Source organism: Lissotriton vulgaris, chromosome 5, assembly GCF_964263255.1.
Source record: "Lissotriton vulgaris chromosome 5, aLisVul1.2, whole genome shotgun sequence".
Lineage (NCBI taxonomy): Eukaryota > Metazoa > Chordata > Amphibia > Caudata > Salamandridae > Lissotriton > Lissotriton vulgaris.
This window is the reverse complement of record NC_141693.1, coordinates 1,930,759,009-1,930,779,072: the sequence shown is the minus strand read 5'-3', so window position 1 is coordinate 1,930,779,072 and position 20,064 is coordinate 1,930,759,009. Positions and strand designations below refer to the sequence as shown.

Sequence of the window (20,064 nt, the reverse complement as noted above, 5' to 3'; positions counted from 1 at the left end):
ACCTCTTGGTATTAAAGTAGCTGCACGTTCTGTTGTTGCCCATGCTGTACCCTCTTGGCACTAATAAAGTTTACACTGCTGCCCATACTGTACCTCTTGGCACTAATAAAGTTTACGCTGCTGCCCATGCTGTACCTCTTGGCACTAATAAAGTTTACACTGCTGCCCATACTGTCCCTCTTGGCACTAAGGAGGTCTGCCCTGTTGATGTCCATGCTGTACCTCTGCACTGTTGATGCCAATGAACGCCCAGTTTCCTGTGCTCATGGTTGCTGAAGAGATCAGAAAGCACTGGCTGCTGATGATCAGCCACGCCAGTCAGATACACGACTCGCTTGCGAGCCATCCTGAGCAGTCTCAGGAGTTTACATGGACACAGGCTGCATGACCACCATGACTGGCCATGAAACTGGAGAGGATGGCACAGGCCTCCTCCAAAACCACACAGATTTAGCAATACTAGGCAGCAGAGATGCTACAGTGCAACTTTCACAGACTGGATCAGCCTTCACGTGTGCGTGGGCCTAGATGGAAGTCTCCCCACCCCCTCCCTCCCCACCAACAAATCAGGACACAAGGAGTTTCACAGCTTTTATTGTAACTATTACGTACAATAGTAAAACAAAGTGCGTAGGCGTTTTGGCAAATGGGTGAAAGGCATAGTTTATAAGAAGCTACGAGAAAAGCCGATCTGCAGTGTAATGTGTTCTACCTGACGATTAAGAATTCATAACATTAAACTAGCATTTCAGACTGCAGAATTACAAACCTACTCCACAAATGACATCCTTTTCCCCTCACCTGAACACCTTCCTGGCTATTTTTTGACACCCTAGTGCGTAGCTCTATCAGTACTCTTTGCCTAGGCTTTAAGCCCAACCATCTCTATTTGTGTGGCTTGTGCAGTAACATTTAATTGAAACCAGACCATTACAAAAACCCTAGTCCTAGCTTCAGCTTTGTACAACGACATCGTTCTTGTGGCATTAGGGCCTAATTAGGAGTGGCTTGTTAAATTCTGTGTCGTGCGTACACCTCAGTTTATGCACGGGATGGAATCACGAGTTCGGCTTAGTTTTGACACATCCAGTAATTATCGGCTGTGTTAAACTCCCAAACTTTCGTTACAATTCAGCAGGTAAACCTTGCCGAAATTTAGCGGGTGAAAACTATACAGTTTACTGCATTGTGCAGATTTTGGTGCATTAAACACCCAAATCCACGTTATTGCCCAACAACTCGTAACAACTGTTATTTATTGCACTCGATAAATAACATACCCCATGGTTTCGTTATTTATCCTAAGCAATCAATAACACCTAAACTCGTAAACGGGGCCTATGACGGTTCCTTATTTTCTTCATTCACTGTGGGGGCACTTTCCGTCATGACATATTCCGACAATGTCACAACAAAGGGAGGGACAGAACATGACTGGATGAATACCAGGGTCCTCTTTAAAGGCTTCTGCCAGATCTTCCTGCAGGATCTACGGGGATCTTGTAGAAGGAGTGACCTGCGATTTCACCATCCCACTCTGCAAGCCCAGAGGGCGTAAAGGTGGCTTGGTGTCACCCATTGCTCAGTAGCAGAGGCCCAATGCGGCTGCAGGACACAGGTCAACACAAGTCCTTGCTTAGCGAGACTTGCCTCAGAGAACAATGACATCCCCCCTTTGGTTTCAATGTTTTGGGAGTTTATGTTTGCAAGTCCTCAACATTTCTCTTGCTTAGAGACGAACAGGATTGGGACTTGCATTGCCGGCTCCTTACCATGTCTAATCACGGGTGTGAAGTTACCTGGCCATATTTGGTCCCGAGCAGCGCCCCTGTGTAGCTGCTCTGTGCTAGTCAAAGAATGAGGTCCCAAATGCTAAGAACACTTCTATATGAAAATCCATCCCAATGTGTGGTAACTGTGAATCAGCTACTCCTGTGGCTCTGGTCTTGTGACTGCTAGGGGCATAGCTAGTTTGGAAAGATTTTGAGAGTTTGACATACGCTGGTTTGTGAAGGCTCGTTGCCATAAGATGCTCTCACTTCTTGGCTGGCTTGTGAGATATAGGTCCCATGGGAATCTTAGCCTGCTCTACATATTCTGGTTTGAGAGGACCGGATTCCGTGTGATGCTGGGACGTCCTGGCTGGCCTTGGAGAGCGCTTCCCATAGGATTTGAGGGTTTGACATATGCTTGTTTGTGAGGGCTAGCTGCCATAGGACTATGGTATTTATGACTGGCTTGTGAAGCTAGGTCCCTTAGGATTCTGAAGCTGCCCTACATATGCAGGTTTGTAATGGCTAGTCGAGATTTTAGGCTGCGCTCCCCCAGCTGGTATGTGCCAACAGCAACCAGCCCTGGAAGGTTGCATCTCCACCGGCCCTGGGAACGGGAGGGGAGGGGAGGAGAGGGGAGGGGAGGGGGTTGTTAGCCGCTAAGCACTGCTCCCGCTTTTCTAACAGAGGGCCGATTTTGCAGCACTGCTGCAAAACCGGCACCCTGTAAGAAAAGAGGCCCCCTGCGGCCACAAAACCGGCCCCCACCCCTACAGCACACCGGGGAAATGCCCGGTGCCCGCACCGGCCAGTCCAGCCCTGTGGGCCAAGGTCGCATAGTATGCCAGGATTTCCAAGCATAGCTTTGTCAGTGTGAGGCTCCCCTACTTTACGAGGACTGGTTCCTATACGGTACTAGGGTCTTCCCAGCTGGTATCTGAGCATTCCTCCGTTATGTGGCCTGGAACCATAAAAGAGCAACACCCTTCACATTCATGAAACTAAAAAATCTTGGCAAGAAAAACGTTTTCAATAGTTGTTCTGTGCCTCTTCTAAGATGGATGTAAACACAATTCAGTCATATAGTGCTTTCTGCCTCCCCCCTCTTCAGCTTTGTAGTGCTTTATACGGAGTACGCTACTGAATGGCACTCATTTTATCGACTGCGCACATCTATCTGCTGCTTGGCTTGGAACCTTGACCTGCGGGTTACAGCCATCTGGCCAGCAGAAGCATTAACTTACCGAGCTGTTTTACAACAAACACTTCCTCACAGTATAGTTTATAAAAATAAAACGTAGGCCCAGCCCCTTCTCTCTAGGAGCGGCGGTAAACCATCTGTGCAGAAATCCACTTTGTTAAGTCAACATTTCAACAAAAGGAAAGTACTGGCATCGCCTTCAAAATAAATTAAACTGTCATAAGACTAGCAGAGCAGGTCTCCACTCCTGGCACAGACTCTCGGCGAGATCCGCCATGGCAGGAAAAGGCACAGTTGGCTGCAGTGCACTTATATGCAGAGGGAGGCCATCTTGGATTGTGGCACTGGGCGAGGCACGCTGCTGGTCACGTGTCCGCGAGGCGCAGCAAGGTCCCGGATGTCGTGGGGATGCTAGTGGAGAGAATACAGAGAGGGCAGTTAGAAGAATACGGGTTAAGTTAGTCACAAGCTTTGTTCCCCAGAAAGGGTTGTGCACCATTGCTTGGCTTCTACCATCTTAGATCACATATATGGACATCCTGCGACACAGAGCTTCCGTATCCCCATCTGACTTGGAAGGAGGCAACCACTGTCCACCCCTGAAACTGCCCCTTCTGCTTCAAAGGCAGTGCTTGTTTAACTGCGGTTCTGGGTAACCGGGTGTTCCCTGCTGCAGTTTGGGCTGGGTTGGTGTGGAGTCCCGTCAAATGCAAGGCTGGAGTCTGTGTCCGCAGATCAGGTGTAGTTACCTGTTTGAGGTTGGTGCTGAAGCTTGTCTCTTGCTTGAACTGAGGGGGTGCCTTTTCAAGGCGGGCAGCCGGCAGTGGTGGTTGCCTCCACTGAGGCGATGGCTGCCTCCTTCAGAAACAGATGGTGATACGGAAGCTCTGTGTCGCATGTTTAACACAGCACACACAACAATCAAACACTCTTCAAACCATGCTGGGGAAACGCAGTTAAGTCCTCAACTATACAGCAAAACCCCAGCACTGCACTAGACTAGACTAGTCCTCGACTGCTGGCCAGCAAGGCATGTCACAGAACTCTACATAGACAAGCAGTCACGACCTTGAAGAGACAAACATTCCCAGCCCTCGGTTGTAAGGCGACATCACATCCTGCCCAAGCAATTGTGTAATAACCAGTAAGCTAACACCACCTTGACCCGTACACTGGTACTCCACCCTAGCATGAACGGGAACTTCACACTACTCTAAAGAGACACAATAAAGGACTGGTCTGTAAGGGTCATCCCACCACCACAATGAGATAAGCAACCCAGCGCTAGTGTGCGCGTGCACACCACACAGCACCACCCTGAAGAGACCATACCTCCAAACTTTACTTGTAAGAACACACCAAAGTGGGAGTTTTCGTTTCACACCACAAGGTCTTTGGTCCATTGATGCCCTCAAGGAGCGTATGCCAAAAGGATATTGGGGCAATGAAGAGTTAGGATGTAAACAAAAGGGGCTCGAACGCAGATAAGCGGTTCACAGTAAGGTCTATTTTCTAAAGTGGGGAGGGTGGGGTGAAGAGGGTAGGGTGGATGAATGCAATGTACTGACACACTCCTTGAGTTTGAGCTGCATAGGTCTGTAGGTACCTCTCCAACATAGAGATCAGGGCCGTGACGAGTACAGCACCGAGGTGAAGGCAAGGGAGCGCCCTGCATGGCTGCTACTCGCCCAAGAACAGTGAGACAGGAAGCGAGTGGCCAATGGCCAGTCTCAGCACTGATGGTTACAGGATGTAGGGGCAGACATGCATCATCAGAGTTGGGTCAGAGAGTGTGATGGCGAGACGTGCGGGAGAACTTCCTGTGGTGCACAGTAGGTGAGGCAGTGTTGAAGGAGACAACGCTGTAGAGCAGTTGCTGCCCTTCTTTATGGCATGTTGAGTGTAAGGAGACAGAAAGGGGGCCAGGAGATTTAAACGTCTTGCTGTGCGGATCACCAAATCACAGTCTAGTTCTTCCGCTTAGTATGGCCACTCAGAACAGCCAGGCTGCCTTTCTCTAGATGATCAATACCACTACAATCCCCCGTCTTTTAGACACCTCCTCCAACCTGCCGCCATGGCACAAGGCACATTAGACCATGCAACGAAGCAAGCACTCACTCTTCAAGGACTTTCTACAGCAGTCCTACATTACCAGTCAACTAGCTCCGCGCCAATGAGGTCGTAGATGTGGTACTGCAGACCGAGCTTAACGTTCAGTGGCGCTTTCCGGCTCTGGAAGTCCTGCAGGAGCACCTCTTTATATTTGGTTTTTCGAATTACACCCAGGAGGGTTTTCCGACCTAACACAAACAAAACCAAAGAAAAAACAAAGTAAAACATGAAAGTAAATAAGGAAAGGAAGAAAAAGTCAAAGCACTTCCAGTTGTTTAAAATGCCTATTCAGTGCGAGGAGGCAATGAGAAAGAGGCCTCTTTAGTGCTTTAGAGATGCCTGGAGAGCTCGTTGGATGCGTTTCTTCTGAATACTTTACACATGAAGCCTGTTTAATGTTTTGGTTAAAGTATGTGAGGCTCTGACAACATGTTGGATGGTGCAAGTAACATCAGTGCGGAAGAAAGGGGGCGATTGGGGGAATGTCCCAGATGGGTTCACCCTCCTGTTCAGGTATGTCTTCAGAAAGTAAGAGCCTAACCGTGTTTTTTATGCTAACCCTCCACCAGGGTAGGCTTCATCGTATGGTTCCTCCCGTTCCACTACGGAACGTGGCGTGCTGTGACCTACGGATTACATGGGAGTTCCAAGTAGTGTACTCGATAATGAAAGGAGTAGGAGTGGTAGGGGTTCTGGCTGGAGGTAGGCTATTGTGCTGGTAAATGCTTCTAGAAATATAGTTCAAGCAGGAGACTGAAGCCGCTGCCTTGTTTAAGCTGCTCTGCTTTTAACACAAAGCCCACTCTTTGACGCCCTAACCAGCAGTAGAACTGTGTTGGGCTCCATCATACTACAAGACCATCAGAAATGTTCCCAGTCTACTGTACGAGTTGGGTGCAGAAGTACCCCCTCTCTTGCCCACTAACACCAGTACAGCCTGCACAGCTCCATGCCACGAAGAGCACCGTCCCTTCTAACCAGACACGGCAGAGTCTCATCTTGCTCTCCACTAAATCAGGCAAACTCAGTCCTCTCCTACATAAATCGTATCACAGAGCCACAGTAGATCTGCAAACTACAGGAACTGCTTGTGCCACCCACCAATAGCAATGACTTGCATGTAGTCCTTCAATCGCTAATGCGAGAAAAGGCTTACAGTGTTGGCCAAAACAGCCTCATTGGGAATTTATGAGCCTGTAATAAAAACTGTGCCACTAATGCAAAGCAAGGGTCACAACTTTTAAAACCAGCCTGAGTGGACACTGGCAAGGGGGACCACACTAAACAGTAATGCGTGTTGTGCAACTGACTGAACTAAATACAGTTATCCAAAAATGTACGATTGCAGAGGTTTATCCTGGCCATTCAAAAAGGAGGCCTGTGCCAACGAAGAAAAAGCTTTCCAGCTGACCACAACCAGCATGTTTGGAGCAGGAAACTAAGAAATAATAGAATGGACAGTGCTAAAAGTAAGCATTTATTTGAGACATATTAATTAGCTCGAAGCTAGGCAGAGCTCATTATAAACTTATTTAATGTAATAAGAAACTACCAATAGTGCCTATGCTCATAGCAATCAATAAACCAACATCTTCAAAGTTGTGTGCCTATACCAAAAACAGGAAATAAAGAGGACATGTATTTGAGTGCAGCATGCATCTACAACAAGGGGGTGGGAGGAGAAACAACAGAGAGAGACAGCAACATGGGGGCAGGGGATAAGCACACTAGTAAGACAACAACATGGAGGGCTGGGTGGTTGTACGGGGAAAGAAGCACAGGGGAGGAAAAGCAGCTGCAAGGGAACAGTCAATCGTGGGGAGATGTTGGGGAAAGAAACACAAAAGGGAGAGAAACACATGCACTCTGATGGAGAATTATGCAAAAAGAAAAAATAATTCCAAAAAGTGAGCAGCGGAAAGACTCAAGGGGATGGTAAAGGGGATAGTAAAGAGGATATGCTCCAGAGCCTGGACAGAGACAAGGAAAGCTATCAAGCCAGAAGCAAGCCCATGAGAGTGCCAATTAAGCATACCACTAGTAAGTAATGGGTGGGCTTTAAGCCATTCTATGTTTTTGGTAAACCTACAAAAGGACCTTCGCAAACAGCTTGTGCTGGCTGGTAGGCTTCTCCTAAAAACCAGTGAATGGATTTATTCCCATCTCGGTATGACTGTCAAACAATCAGTCAATCAATCAATCACAGCATTTATATAGCGCGCTACTCACCCGGAGGGTCTCAAGGCGCTTGTGGAGGGGGGGCCTGCTACTGCTCGAACAGCTGGGTCTTGAGTTGCTTCCTGAAGGCGAGGTGGTCTTGGGTCAGGCGGAGGTGGGTGGGGAGGGAGTTCCACGTCTTGGCAGCCAGGTAGGAGAAGGATCTTCCTCCCGTTGTGCCTCTTCGGATGCGGGGGACGGCGGCGAGGGCGTGGCTGGTCGATCGAAGCTGGCGGGTGAGAGTGTAGAAGTTGAGGCGGTCGTTGAGGTATCTTGGGCCTTGGTTGTGGAGAGCTTTGTGTGCGTGGGTGAGGAGTCGGAACGTGATTCTTTTATTGACGGGGAGCCAGTGCAGGTTTCTTAGGTGTGCGGAGATGTGGCTGTGTCGGGGGATGTCCAGGATGAGTCGTGCTGAGGCGTTCTGAATCCGCTGAAGTCTTTTTTGGAGTTTGGCAGTGGTTCCGGCGTAGAGGGAGTTGCCGTAGTGTAACCTTCACTCAGAAATACACCAGGCTTGTGGTTGGTTGGAGGGTCTGTACTGATGCATGGGCGGTAGTGTCCAAGCCCTGTATCTAACCCCCGCAAACATGAGTTATGCATGTTGGCGAATAATTGGAAAATTTCAGGCTGCTAGGTTTTGCTGTGGAACCAATATGTTACTGTAACTGGGTTTTTTACCTGTGAATTTCTCCACATGCATGTTTGCAGCAGATGACTGCTAACGTGTTTTTTTTCTTCTAGTGAATACATTCATCCACATAAAGAGAGACTATCTTTTGTCTGGTGCAGTGCTTATAGGATGTTGGAGGTCTCGGGGTTTGGCTACATAATTTGACAGGTTTATACTGAATTACAGGTACGTTTCTGTGAAAGCGTTGTAAAATACCACCACGTTCGTGTGAACGTTATTGTATAGCTTTCATAGAAACTACTAACCATTCACAAAGTATTTCACGAATCGCCCAGCATTTGGTATCGCGAGCCACCAACTTCCAGCATCCCTCACTGTCAGCACACCGGCGTGAACAAGCTGCCTGCAAAAAAAACGTAGGACAGCATGTTTAAGAGAAGCTTGTGGTTTTATTCTATGTAATTCAGAATCAGTGATGAGGCTTATGTCCGGAGGTCTGGTATAGTTCAGCCTTCCAGTACATGATATTACAATAGATAACGAAGATGCAAATCTAAGTCCAACTACTAGGTGAACGACTCGCACAGCATGGGGATCCAGAGTAGCTTAGAGTAACATATGTCATACAACTCAGTCCCGACTTGCTGCACCATCTACTCCAGTACTACCACCCACACACATCTGTGGCCAGTGCAGATTACCATGACATCTATCAATGCGTTCTATTCCAGGACTGGGCCCACACACAGGGTCTTGCAATGCACAACAACCCTGACCGGATGTGTCCTATCTTATCTTGGTATCTGGACCCCACACAGGTCTTCCAAGGACCTGCTGCATCGCGTACAATGCTAGTAATTGGACTTGCACAAATCTCTGTCTGAATTACAATCCTGCCGGATGCACCACTTATGAGTCCAATACTGGGACAGACACACATCCCTCTTCGGCTTTCATACCTTGGAAATCCTTTGTTACCTTAGTATTGAGAACCATGCACAGCTCGGACACCGCACCATGTTTTATTCTTGTACTGACGCTCTGATATAGCCCTTTAATTACACTTGATGCCTGACTGGCATCATTGCCTATTATCTCAGTTCTGGATCCTAAACGCAGCTTTGTGAGAGGACTTAAGGGAGTAGTGCAGCAAGACTATGCACTTACGAGATCTCACGGTCATGGAAGCCATGTTGCGACAGCATCTTCTCTTTGCTGAAGCTAATATCATGGCATGAAGGCAGCACCTGCTCAAGGAACTTGTTCACTGTGGTCGACCCAGCCTTGCCCACTGCAGCCGCTCGCACTTTGCTCACATAGTCCTCCGTGAAAACCACACCAAAGACGTCCGTGTCGAAGCCTTGCTGGAACATTCGAATCTCGCCCTGCTCCTTCATGTCACTCTGTGGAGAGAATGGAGAGAGAGAGAGATCATTAATAATCTCTACTAAAGAGTCAGAAAAAGTAATCTCACAACACGAGAACGAAGACCAGCTAAGCAGAGATCAGAAGGGTCTTTGGGAACAACATGTAATGATCAATTAAGGATGGCATTGCTCCGTATATCACTGTATTAGTAAGTCTTCATTGTACATACACCACTGCATTATTTTTGTTTCTCATAGCCATGAACAACCAGTCCATAGCGCCCCTCTGAAGGAGCTTCATGTAGCCTTTAACTCTTTAAACTCCAATGGATCTTGTTCACAATCCTCTTCCTCTCTAGGTATGAGACAGATTAGGCAGAATGGGTGTGCTTCATGGAGTGCTGTGGGAAATCTTGAGCCTGAATGGCTGAGACGCCTTTCTTCTGCATTAGTAGTTCTGACCCTACTGATACACAGGGGCATAGATGTAGCCTTCATTCTTGCATTTCAGTTTGTTCTGCATTTTCCAGATCCCTACTGTCATCATCAGCCATCCTCCAGAAAAGAAACCGACTCAGCTATAGGTATAGCTGAGTGATCCCCCAGGCACGGTTAAACGTACTTCATGATTCTGAGGGACAGTCATTAGAAAGAACAATTCCCGGAAAGCCAAACACAAGCATCCAGTTTCTAGCAATGTCAGTGCCTCTAAATGTTGTATAAAATAGCCATCTCTGCGACACTATCAGAATACCCAATCACAATGCCACACTCTCCTTCCTTGAAGTGTTTTTACGTACTTTACTCAATATGTACAAGCTTCTAAATGTCATTGTTTTCCTATAGATCCTTCTATATGTATAGCTTGCTTTGAGTGAACATGCCTGTGGGACTTTATTCTCCATGTATGTGCTCCTAAATGTAGGTGATTTCCTGTAAATTACCTTATGTATATGTTAGCATTTATGTCCCCACTTTTTCACATTTGTTCCACATCTCTAGGGAAATAAGTTAACTCTTTCCCATCGAGTGTCACACACACATGCGTGAGGGTGTCTCTGCGAGGCATTCTGTAGTAGGGTATGATGTGGAAGCCTCGACCACTCTCCGCCCATATTTGTCTTTGGCTTTGTGTCATTGTCCTTCTTAAATATTGGCTTCTGATTGGTAAATAGACTTTTTAGTCCCTCCTTGGTACCCCCTTGTCTCCATTTGAAGGACTCAAAGGTCACTGATCAAGCTACATGGTCTGCTTGATCATGACACTCGACTGGTTTGGCGAGAGAGGGAGGGACTGATTCAGACCACGTTCCATAAATAATATACTGGCAGAGCATAGAGCAATCTTCGTGAACCTATGACATATATGCAATAAAGAGGCGGAAGGACACGAAGGTTGAGGTTTTAACTACCCGTCATCCGTATTCATGGTGCAACACATGTCCTGATGATGGTCTCGAAGAATAACAGTTTGCGAGACCGAAATGTTGACGCTATGACACTTTTTTAGGTCTCGCACCTTTTTTATTTCGTAGAAATAGAAAACAGGGGTGAGTCCTTATGTCGCTGATCCAGTTCTGTTCCCCAAAGGCTCTCTTCAGGCAGCTGATTGGCTCTCAAGGAGGATTTCCAACAGTTCATGTGCAGCCCAATCATGTGACCTGCTCTCATGCATGAGCCTTCAAAGCCTCAGCCATTTGCTTCCCAACCAGCGCTGCAGGCTTATTCACGGCTGCAGGCTTATCCACGGCCGCAGGCCGTGACTTCAAAGGGTTCCGCTGCCCCGCCCCCTGCTTCACGGCCATCTGTTCCCCAGTACCTCCCCTCTCTCTCCCCTAATTATTCACTGCTGGCCGGCCGCAACATCTAGTTTAAAGGCCTTCTACTCCTCGGCACTCCGAATCAAAGTGCGAGCCCGCTCCCTTCAGTTACATCAGTGTGGAAATATACTTGATGCGACTTCAAGTCCCCAAGTTAAAAAGTAACCTCGGATTAGGCGAAAAACGGATTCTAGATACAGACGGAATGTGAAACAAGTACATGCTTCTTTATAATCCTACACCAGTGTCACTCTAAACGGGATCTGGTCAGAGGTCTCCGATCGATTTTCATCCATAACATGCACGTTTTTCCTTGTTTGAAGCCCATCTTTCTGAAATATTTGATATGCGTTAAGCAAACGAAGCAACAGGCCAGGGTGCGAATCCCATATATTGAGATCCTGTGGCGAGTGGACGGGAAGAAATCCCCCTCCCCCCACTGCCCGTGCGAAAGATTCATTCCTCATGAATAAGGCGCGCATTGCACTCCCCTGAAACCAGTGACTAGGATCAGTGCCTCTTTCGAAGACGCTCAACAATCACAGAAGCATCACGGACACCGCTCGTGGCGGGTTGGTTGATCCGAGAGAGGTGGAAATCTTTATAACGCTGACAGATCTATCATCCTCCCAGCACCCTCCCCGCCCCTGCACTCCCACTCCCCCATTCTCTCCAGAAGCCGCTGACCCCTTCTGTGGACTCCGTCCTGCAGGGATCAGAGGTCGGTGTCCATTCAAGCCCGGCACGTGTCGCTGCTCGGGCTCCCTCCCCTCCAGTCCCTCTGCCCTTCTCGCTCATGCGGTGGATGCACAGTGACACCCCATGGCCGCTGTCAGTATCGTCCACACTGGACGGATCTGCAGCTGTGCGGCAGGCAGCACAAGGCGGGGAGACATACATTGGAGCGCACGCCGGACGCTGTGTTTGATATTTGTAAGATCACAATGACAAACATACACGCAGAGACAGGCCCGTAGGCAGATCAACAGCGTGCGCTGGGAGTAGGCACCAGACAGCACCATCCACGAATGAAATGCTGCAGCTAAGTACACATTACACCTACAAACATAAAAGGACGCAATACTTCCACTGAAACTGACAACACTTACTCATTAGCGTACAAAAGTACTGATGTGCATGTACCTAAAGCAGAAGGATCAAAAAGCTACGTAAAGCGAGATATATCTAAAACGAAGAGGCAGGGTTGAAAAACAACAGACACAGCTATTCAGATACAAATCTAGCTATGCAGATCGATCACATTTACAGATAAACTGAGTCAAACAAAGCAACACACACACACACCCAGATACATAATACAGATACACGCCTCTCACTCAAACACCCATATATAGGCACAGACAGAGACACACAGCAACATATTGGAAATGTATAAACAGAAAACCACAAATGAAAAAAAAACAAACACAGATCCTTACATATACAGTCAAGCATTCCAGATGGCTAAAGGCAGGGGAAAATACTTATGTCCACAGGACAAAGACTTACAAATACAGACGCACAAAACATAAGTAGGTAAAACCTGTGATTCTGGGCAACTCACTTAATCTCCCTGTGCCCAAAAAATGAATGAATGTGTCCTTGTGCAGTGTAGCTGGTGCTCTCCAGTACCCTCGGGTCGAGTTCGCGCTAGATAAAAGTGCACTAAATAAATACATATTTACAACCCACGTAGGAACAGAGATGAGTATGCATTTACAAACAGTGCTCAGGCACTCAGGCATACACACAATTACATACAAAATACACGTACAAAAGACGTTTACAGAAATCCATACAGGTAGGTTGGCACATTAATCCAGCCATGTACGTATAATACATTCACACACAACACACCGACATCTAAACAACCGATATCTTGACCCCCACACACAAATATGCTGGCAGAGAGGTATTCTAAGCTTTGTTAATATACTTACAAATGCATTGGTATTCAGGAATAAGCCACTAGAACGGGACAGACTGCTACAAACACTCTAACATTTGAGACAGTTTATTAAACCAGCACCGTGTAATCTTAGGGGCACAATGTTATGTTGTTCAGTGAACACATAGTTGTGGCTTCACAATTCGAAGTCTACATCTCCCTAATGTGGCTGTAGTGTACCGAGCCACATATATCGTCTCCAAGGAAGATCTGCCTAATTGCATTTGACAGCGGCCCAAAGCAGTAAAGAAGAAAAGTTAATCATTGTTGGGCATTGCTTTGAGTTGTCACTCTGAGCAATGAACTGCAAGAGAAGTGAGGAGGACTTGGGTGCTGCACTGTGGAGTCATCTGCGTCACAGCTGACAAGCTCTTCCTACTGGAGGAAGAGAGCAGCATGCACAAACAGAAATGTGTACATCTAGATTTGGTAATAGAAACAAATCAACAATCAATTTCCTATAAAGCCTCTACTTACCCCTAACTATTGAGTCACTATCAGTGGCACTGTACTTATATATATTTGATTGTATTTCAGCATTTCTTTAGCACCTTTCTACCTCTTGTCAAAGCCTCAACACATTTGCAGACCAGGGCTTAGTGGTGCTAATTCTGAGGGGCGTGTATAAATCAGGCAGGATTGTGGCCTTGGAGACACTTAAGAATATGCCAAACCTTATAGATAAATATGTGTATGGACAGACACCTGCATGTATGTATGTATGGATAAATAATTAGGTACCTGTAATGTGCTTGATTATGAAACTGAGGGGTTTTGATACCATCATGAACCACGAGGCCAGTGGCTGAGTGGTTTGTAAATGTCACCAGAACCTGTATGTGTATAGGATCATAGGACACACGTGCCAGTTATGTAATTTATTTATCTTACATGTTTATTATGGAGAGGTTAGCTTCAAAAATGTGTTTTCTTCAAAGTTCATTTAGGAATGTGTACTGTACTTATGTTTTGTATACATATAATGAATACATTGTTGATAAAATAATTGAAAATGATTCGGGCAAGTGAATTTAGGCAGTTGGGTGTAGGCAGCATTTATAGCATAGTTATGTATGCACCATACTTATGGAATAATTTTCAGTTTCATAAACTTTTTTTTTTTTAAATAAACATTTTTATAATATATACTTGTGTGGTGTCCTTTCATTTGATATTACAGGATTGTGATTGGTAAAACAGCTCGATTAACACGACCTCTTGAGTTAAGCCTTTAAGGCTGCTTAGTCCACGTACTGCGCCCATGGAAAACATTCCCCATGTTGACAGCGGTAATCACTCTACTCCTCGGCCCTCTTCAAGAACCTCAGCGATAGATTGAAGCTGAAACTGCCCCCAACAAAAACAGAACATCAAAAATGAGCCATTCTTGCCACGTAACTGAGTAGCTTGATGATTAAAGCGTCTGACTTTCAATCAGAAGATTGGGGGTTTGAGTCCCTGCGTTGTCAGGTTCCATTTTAGCAATTGCAGAAAGTATATTTTATGAACTCTAGAATCCTGCTCCACATTTCAACGTTTTTAAACATATGCAGGGTGCTGCTAAAGAGGTGGTTATTCTAACAAATGTAGACACCTTCAACTTCTGGCCAAGTTAATGTTCCCACCTGGACTCTTACAGCTGTGGGCAATAAAGTATTTCAGTCTGCTCCTAAATTTTTTTTTAAATGTTAATGAGAGCCAATTACTGTGATGCTGCTTCAGCACCTTGAAGGCCCTCTCCACCATCTCATCTCTTGCAATAGGTCTCGCATTTGAGAGATTTAAGGTATTGGCATTGAAAATGACAATGCCTTTTATTTCTCTGTTTTAAAAACAACACATCAATAAAAGGTATTATCATTTACAATGCCAATAGCTCAAAACTCCAGCAAATGCGATTTGTTTGTTGTTGTTCATCAGATATAGTCCAATAATTGCTCACAGAGTCAAAATGATCCTTTGGTTAAAACTATATTTGCAATGTCATTTCTTTATCTATTTTCAAAACTAACACATAAATAAAACCTTTACCATTTACCATGCCAATAGCTCTAACTTTTGCAAATGCGAGACCTATTGCATTGCAAATGCTTGTTATTGTATACCATTACTAATCAAGGTGTTTGAATTATATGTATACTGATAAGTAATGTATATATGGCCAAATTGTTAACGGTGTCCATATACCTGTGTATAAAAAGTGTCATAAACTACTGCATATGCCAGAAACAATGAAGCAGTAGATATTGAGTTGCCATACATGATTCGATAGATGGATTTATGCCTATGCTATGCTATAAAGATATGTCTATATGTATCTTGATTAATTCTATGATAAAAATATTTGGTTTTGATAAAAATGTCTTGAGCCTGATGGAAGTGTGTTCAATGGTGTGACGAATTTAAAATCCCCCAAAACGTTAAAGGATTACTCAAGGATCATTTATGCTGTGTTATTATCATGGTAAATAGCATTATTTTGATATTTTTTTTATTTGCAGCGCGGTCCACTTTCACTTTAGTGGCCGCGCTTGTTTATTTAAATAATTTGCAATGCGGACCGCTTACACTTTTGTGTTGCGCTTGTTTATTTAATTAATTTGCACCGCGGTCCACTCACTTTAGGAGCCGCTCTTGGTTGCTTTAGCAATGCTATTTTGTCGAGATTATAGTGAGGCTTTCAAAAGTCTACCCAAGCTGCTGCGGATTGGATACCCTCACCCACCCTCACTTACTTACACCCTCACACACCATCACCCTCACCCCTTCACCCTCACACACCTTCACCCACACACCCTCACATCCCCTCCCCCTCCCTCACTCGCCCTCACACCCACCCGCCCTCACACCCACCCACCCTCACCCCCTCACCCTCACAACCCTCTCACCTCTCTACACTCTCACACTTTCACACACCCTCACATCCCCACACCCTTACATCCCCTCACCCCCACACACCCTCACACCCTCTCACCCTCACACACACCCTCACTCTCATTCACCCTCACAGTCACAACCCTCTCACCCTCACCTCCCACACCTTGCCAAAAAAAATGCCATTTACAATAGCAATAGCTCAAACTTTCCTAATGCGAGACCTATTGCATTGCAAATGCTTGTTTTTCACTTGCACTTTTTGTTTTGACTCAGCGGATCTGAACAGCATTGGCTTTCCTGCACTGCGCCCCCTTGGGCTCAGTCAGCAGGCCGCAATGATTTCATTTGGGGCTTCATTATTGCCCCTCCATCGCACATTGTGCCGCAGTTAACACACGGCCAGGCGGCATGCGCTGATGCCTTCTGCCGCGCGGTCTCTGAAGCTGCAGCGTGTCGGCCAACCTATCCTCTCAGCCTACTGCTGCGGGAGGGCCTGGCATTTCATCCGCCACCCCATGCCTTACCAATCTCCATTGAGTCACAGCAGTTAGCTGGCCATGGTGCCGCTGGTAACAGAGTGCGGCGTCAGAGCCCTAAGTCCCGTGGAGGCCTGGGATTTCTCTTCACATCCAGTGGACCTGCAGGCATGGTCGGCTGAGCCAAGCCAATTGTTTTGTCGGACTCCTCGCTGTATAAGGGATCACTGCTACTTCCAGACAGGCCCCTGAACTTCTTTCATGAGCTTTGACCACTTTTTCTATTGAAATAAGCCGATGAGAACAATATGTAGCCTGGGAAATCAGCAGGATTGTCCCTTCTAAAGACATTTCTTTCAGGACTGTAGTATGCTAGTATTTACTGGTATTGTACCTTTCCTAGTTATCTGCCTTGCTGCTCAGCCAGTGTGAGTGAGCTTGGAATGTTGGTATGTGTGATGAGTGAATGGAATGCTGGTATGCCTGTGTGTGGAGTGGCAGTTGAGAGGATGGGCTGAGCGGCAAGGAGGCTGCTCCTGGTGGGGCTCTACCTTTGGGCTTACTTTCCTGTAATACTTATGCTTGATACTTACATCCATCTAAGAAACGTATCAATAAAGCATACACCTTTAAAGTATTACTGTAGCCCATTGGACTTATTACATTTGGCGACGAGGATGAAACGAGGGGCAAGTTTGTTGATAAGGATGTCAACTTCGATATTTTTTGGGCCAGGATGACATCTTTGTTTATTTTTGGGCAGATCAGTTAATATTTATTTTTAATTATTTGCCAATTAGCTTTGTTATCGCAAATTTGCCGGTTTAACTGTAAGCCGTTTTTCAAAATTAAATAGCCCGTGTGTCCAGGCACGCGACCTTACCGGCATTGTCATGGTGTGAGGTCATCTTGTGCCCTTCCCTCGTCCTGTCTCTTCGTTCTGGGCCTGCTCTTAGATGCTCTGTCTCACTAACGTGCCTCGAGTCATCCGGCTCATCGTCAAAAACGTGCCTCCATTTTGGATCTGAGAGGAACCTCTCGTTAATGGATGGAATCAGTCCGGTGTCTGCTGCTTTGTGTTATTATCTACAGGGGTTTATGGATTTCATCAGTCTATGGATGTACATTCTTTTCATTTTTTTTTCTTTAACCAGCAAACGTTCTACTTGAATCGAACTTAAATTCTTGAAGAGGCCATCAAAACGAAGTAGACTAATGTTATTGATTTGAATCAATATAAGAACAAAAAAAACTCGGCGAAATTGAAGAAAGTGTTTTCGGGCTGGTTCTAATTCATCAGGTTATTCTGTCTTCCTTGCAGTGCAGTCAAGAATATGTTTATTTTAAAGTGTACAACTGAGTGACTTGGCAATCTAAGAATAGGTTTATTTAAAAATGTACAAATAAGTGTCTTGGCAATCTAAGAATAGGTTTATTTAAAAATGTACAAATAAGTGTCTTGGCAATCTAAGAATATGTTTATTTAAAAATGTACAAATAAGTGTCTTGGCAATCTAGGAATATGTTTATTCAAAAACGTTCTACTAAGTGACTTTACAGCCTATATAGTGACTATCACTTGTGCTTTTTAATATGCATAGAGCGCCATCTTCTGGGCATATTATTTATTCGTATTTCTAACAAGTATTTATTTTGACAGGATTGTAATTTCCTTTGCAGATTTTCTTCGTGAATGTATTTCGTGTAAATTCACAGTCTTAATGCACATCTTTTTAATGGTAATGTAATGGTTTAATTCATTTATTAATATGAATATTTGTAAGTGGAACTTTGTTACTGTTTATATTTAGAGTTCGGGGGGTAACATTCATTATTTTTGTTTCCACCTCTGCAGTTATGCATATTTAATGCATATTTAATGTGCGTAGATTGGTTAAATGTTTGGTTTGGTAATAGCTTCATGGCTATGTGACATTCCACCGTCAAGTGGATTTGTCACCTATTCTATTTTAAAGGATTTCCTTAAGTTATATTTTGTAATAGCCTTATGGCTATGTGGCCTCCACCGTCAAGTGGACTGGTCACCTATTTTATTTTAAATGATTTCCTTTCACCATATATTGGCAAGTTTGGTTAGGGCAGTGCCATGGTTTAGAGTATATGTTTTTTAATAGCCTACTGGCTATATGTGTTATTCCACTGTTGCGTGGATATGTTACTGGATGGTATGCATACATAAGTTTAGATGGCCGACAAGCTATATGATATTCCTCGGGATATCTTACTTGATGTATACATTTTTATAGCTTATATGCTGTGATATTGGAATATCACCTAGAGTGGTTCTACTAGTTTTTTTAGTCTAGTGCTGGATTGTTTAATTCTCTGTGCGTAGAATCTAATTTTATAAGTTTCTGACAGGGTGTGTGTTTTTCACTTTCTCACTTAGTTGTGTGCGTGATTTCACACTTATCTTCTGTCTTGTAGGGTTTATTTTAAAATCCAACTGGGTGTAATCTTTTCTTTTCATTATCTCTAGTCTCTCTTACTTGGATTTTGTGTTGGATCGCGACCAACCTTTTTCTTTGTATGTGGGAGTACGTTTTCTTGTTCTTTTCATTGTTTTGCTATTTTCTTCATTATTTGATGTTCACTGTTTGTCATCTGCTTCCTAGTCTGGCCAACTGGTTTGTCTTGATGGTATCTCTGATCTCAAGTTCTTGATTTATTTTAGTCTTGCTACTTATTTTCCACATTCTCCTTATCTTTGCTTTTTCTTGATTTATTCTGTTTCTTCCTCAAACCTTTCTTGCGAGTTGTGTCTTTGATTGTATTTATCTAACATTTTGCATTTTCTATTTTTTTTCCGTAAATAAGGGGAAGTCCATTTATTTAATGCACTGTTTTTCCTATGTTTACTGATGTTTTATGCTTTGGACTTTCATAATTCTTTTGTTGTTGTTTATAAGGGGGAAGGTATGTAGTATGCTAGTATTTACTGGTATTGTACCTTTCCTAGTTATCTGCCTTGCTGCTCAGCCAGTGTGAGTGAGCTTGGAATGTTGGTATGTGTAATGAGTGAATGGAATGCTGGTATGCCTGTGTGTGGAGTGGCAGTTGAGAGGATGGGCTAAGCGGCAAGGAGGCTGCTCCTGGTGGGGCTCTCCCTTTGGGCTTACTTTCCTGTAATACTTATGCTTGATACTTACATCCATCTAAGAAACGTATCAATAAAGCATACACCTTTAAAGTATACCTGTAGCCCATTGCACTTATTACAAGGACATTCCCTCTTCATGTACTGCAGCCCAGCCAGCTGCTAACTTAAACATGCTTATTCATGACGATAATTTTGATGTCACACTCAAAAGTGCTTTCCAGGATCGAGACTTATTTATTTACTAGCTGCAGCCTATTTCTGCGAAAGATCCAAACGCCAAGAAGCATATGTAGAGCTGTACTGATTTGCTTTATTTTAACTACATTGTTGTTTAAACTGTATAAGTAATGCAGGCAGAAAGTTTCAGGGAAGAATGGTGGAAAAGGAGAGAATGATGGAAAAATGCTTGAGATGGAAGACACAGAAGGAATAGTTTATAGAATAAACAAACCTTGCGAAAAGCATTTACAATGCAATATGGCATTATAAATGACAATGCCTACTATGTATGTGTTAAGA

General features: G+C 44.7%; 1 protein-coding gene across 2 annotated transcripts in view; it reads right to left on the bottom strand.

Annotated features, from left to right (window-relative positions):
• Positions 1 to 578: 578 nt before the first annotated feature.
• Positions 579 to 20,064, bottom strand: part of WHR1 (winged helix repair factor 1) — a 37,594-nt gene continuing 18,108 nt past the window's right edge. For both annotated transcript variants that reach the window (XM_086924557.1, XM_086924556.1), the window contains exons 4-7: positions 9,104 to 9,339; positions 8,242 to 8,339; positions 5,129 to 5,276; positions 579 to 3,384 (exon numbers count right to left, since the gene is read on the bottom strand). In XM_086924557.1, coding sequence (XP_086780683.1) covers positions 3,339 to 3,384; positions 5,129 to 5,276; positions 8,242 to 8,339; positions 9,104 to 9,339 — 528 coding nt within the window. In that variant the 3' untranslated portion in view covers positions 579 to 3,338. The remainder of the gene's footprint in view (positions 3,385 to 5,128; positions 5,277 to 8,241; positions 8,340 to 9,103; positions 9,340 to 20,064) is intronic.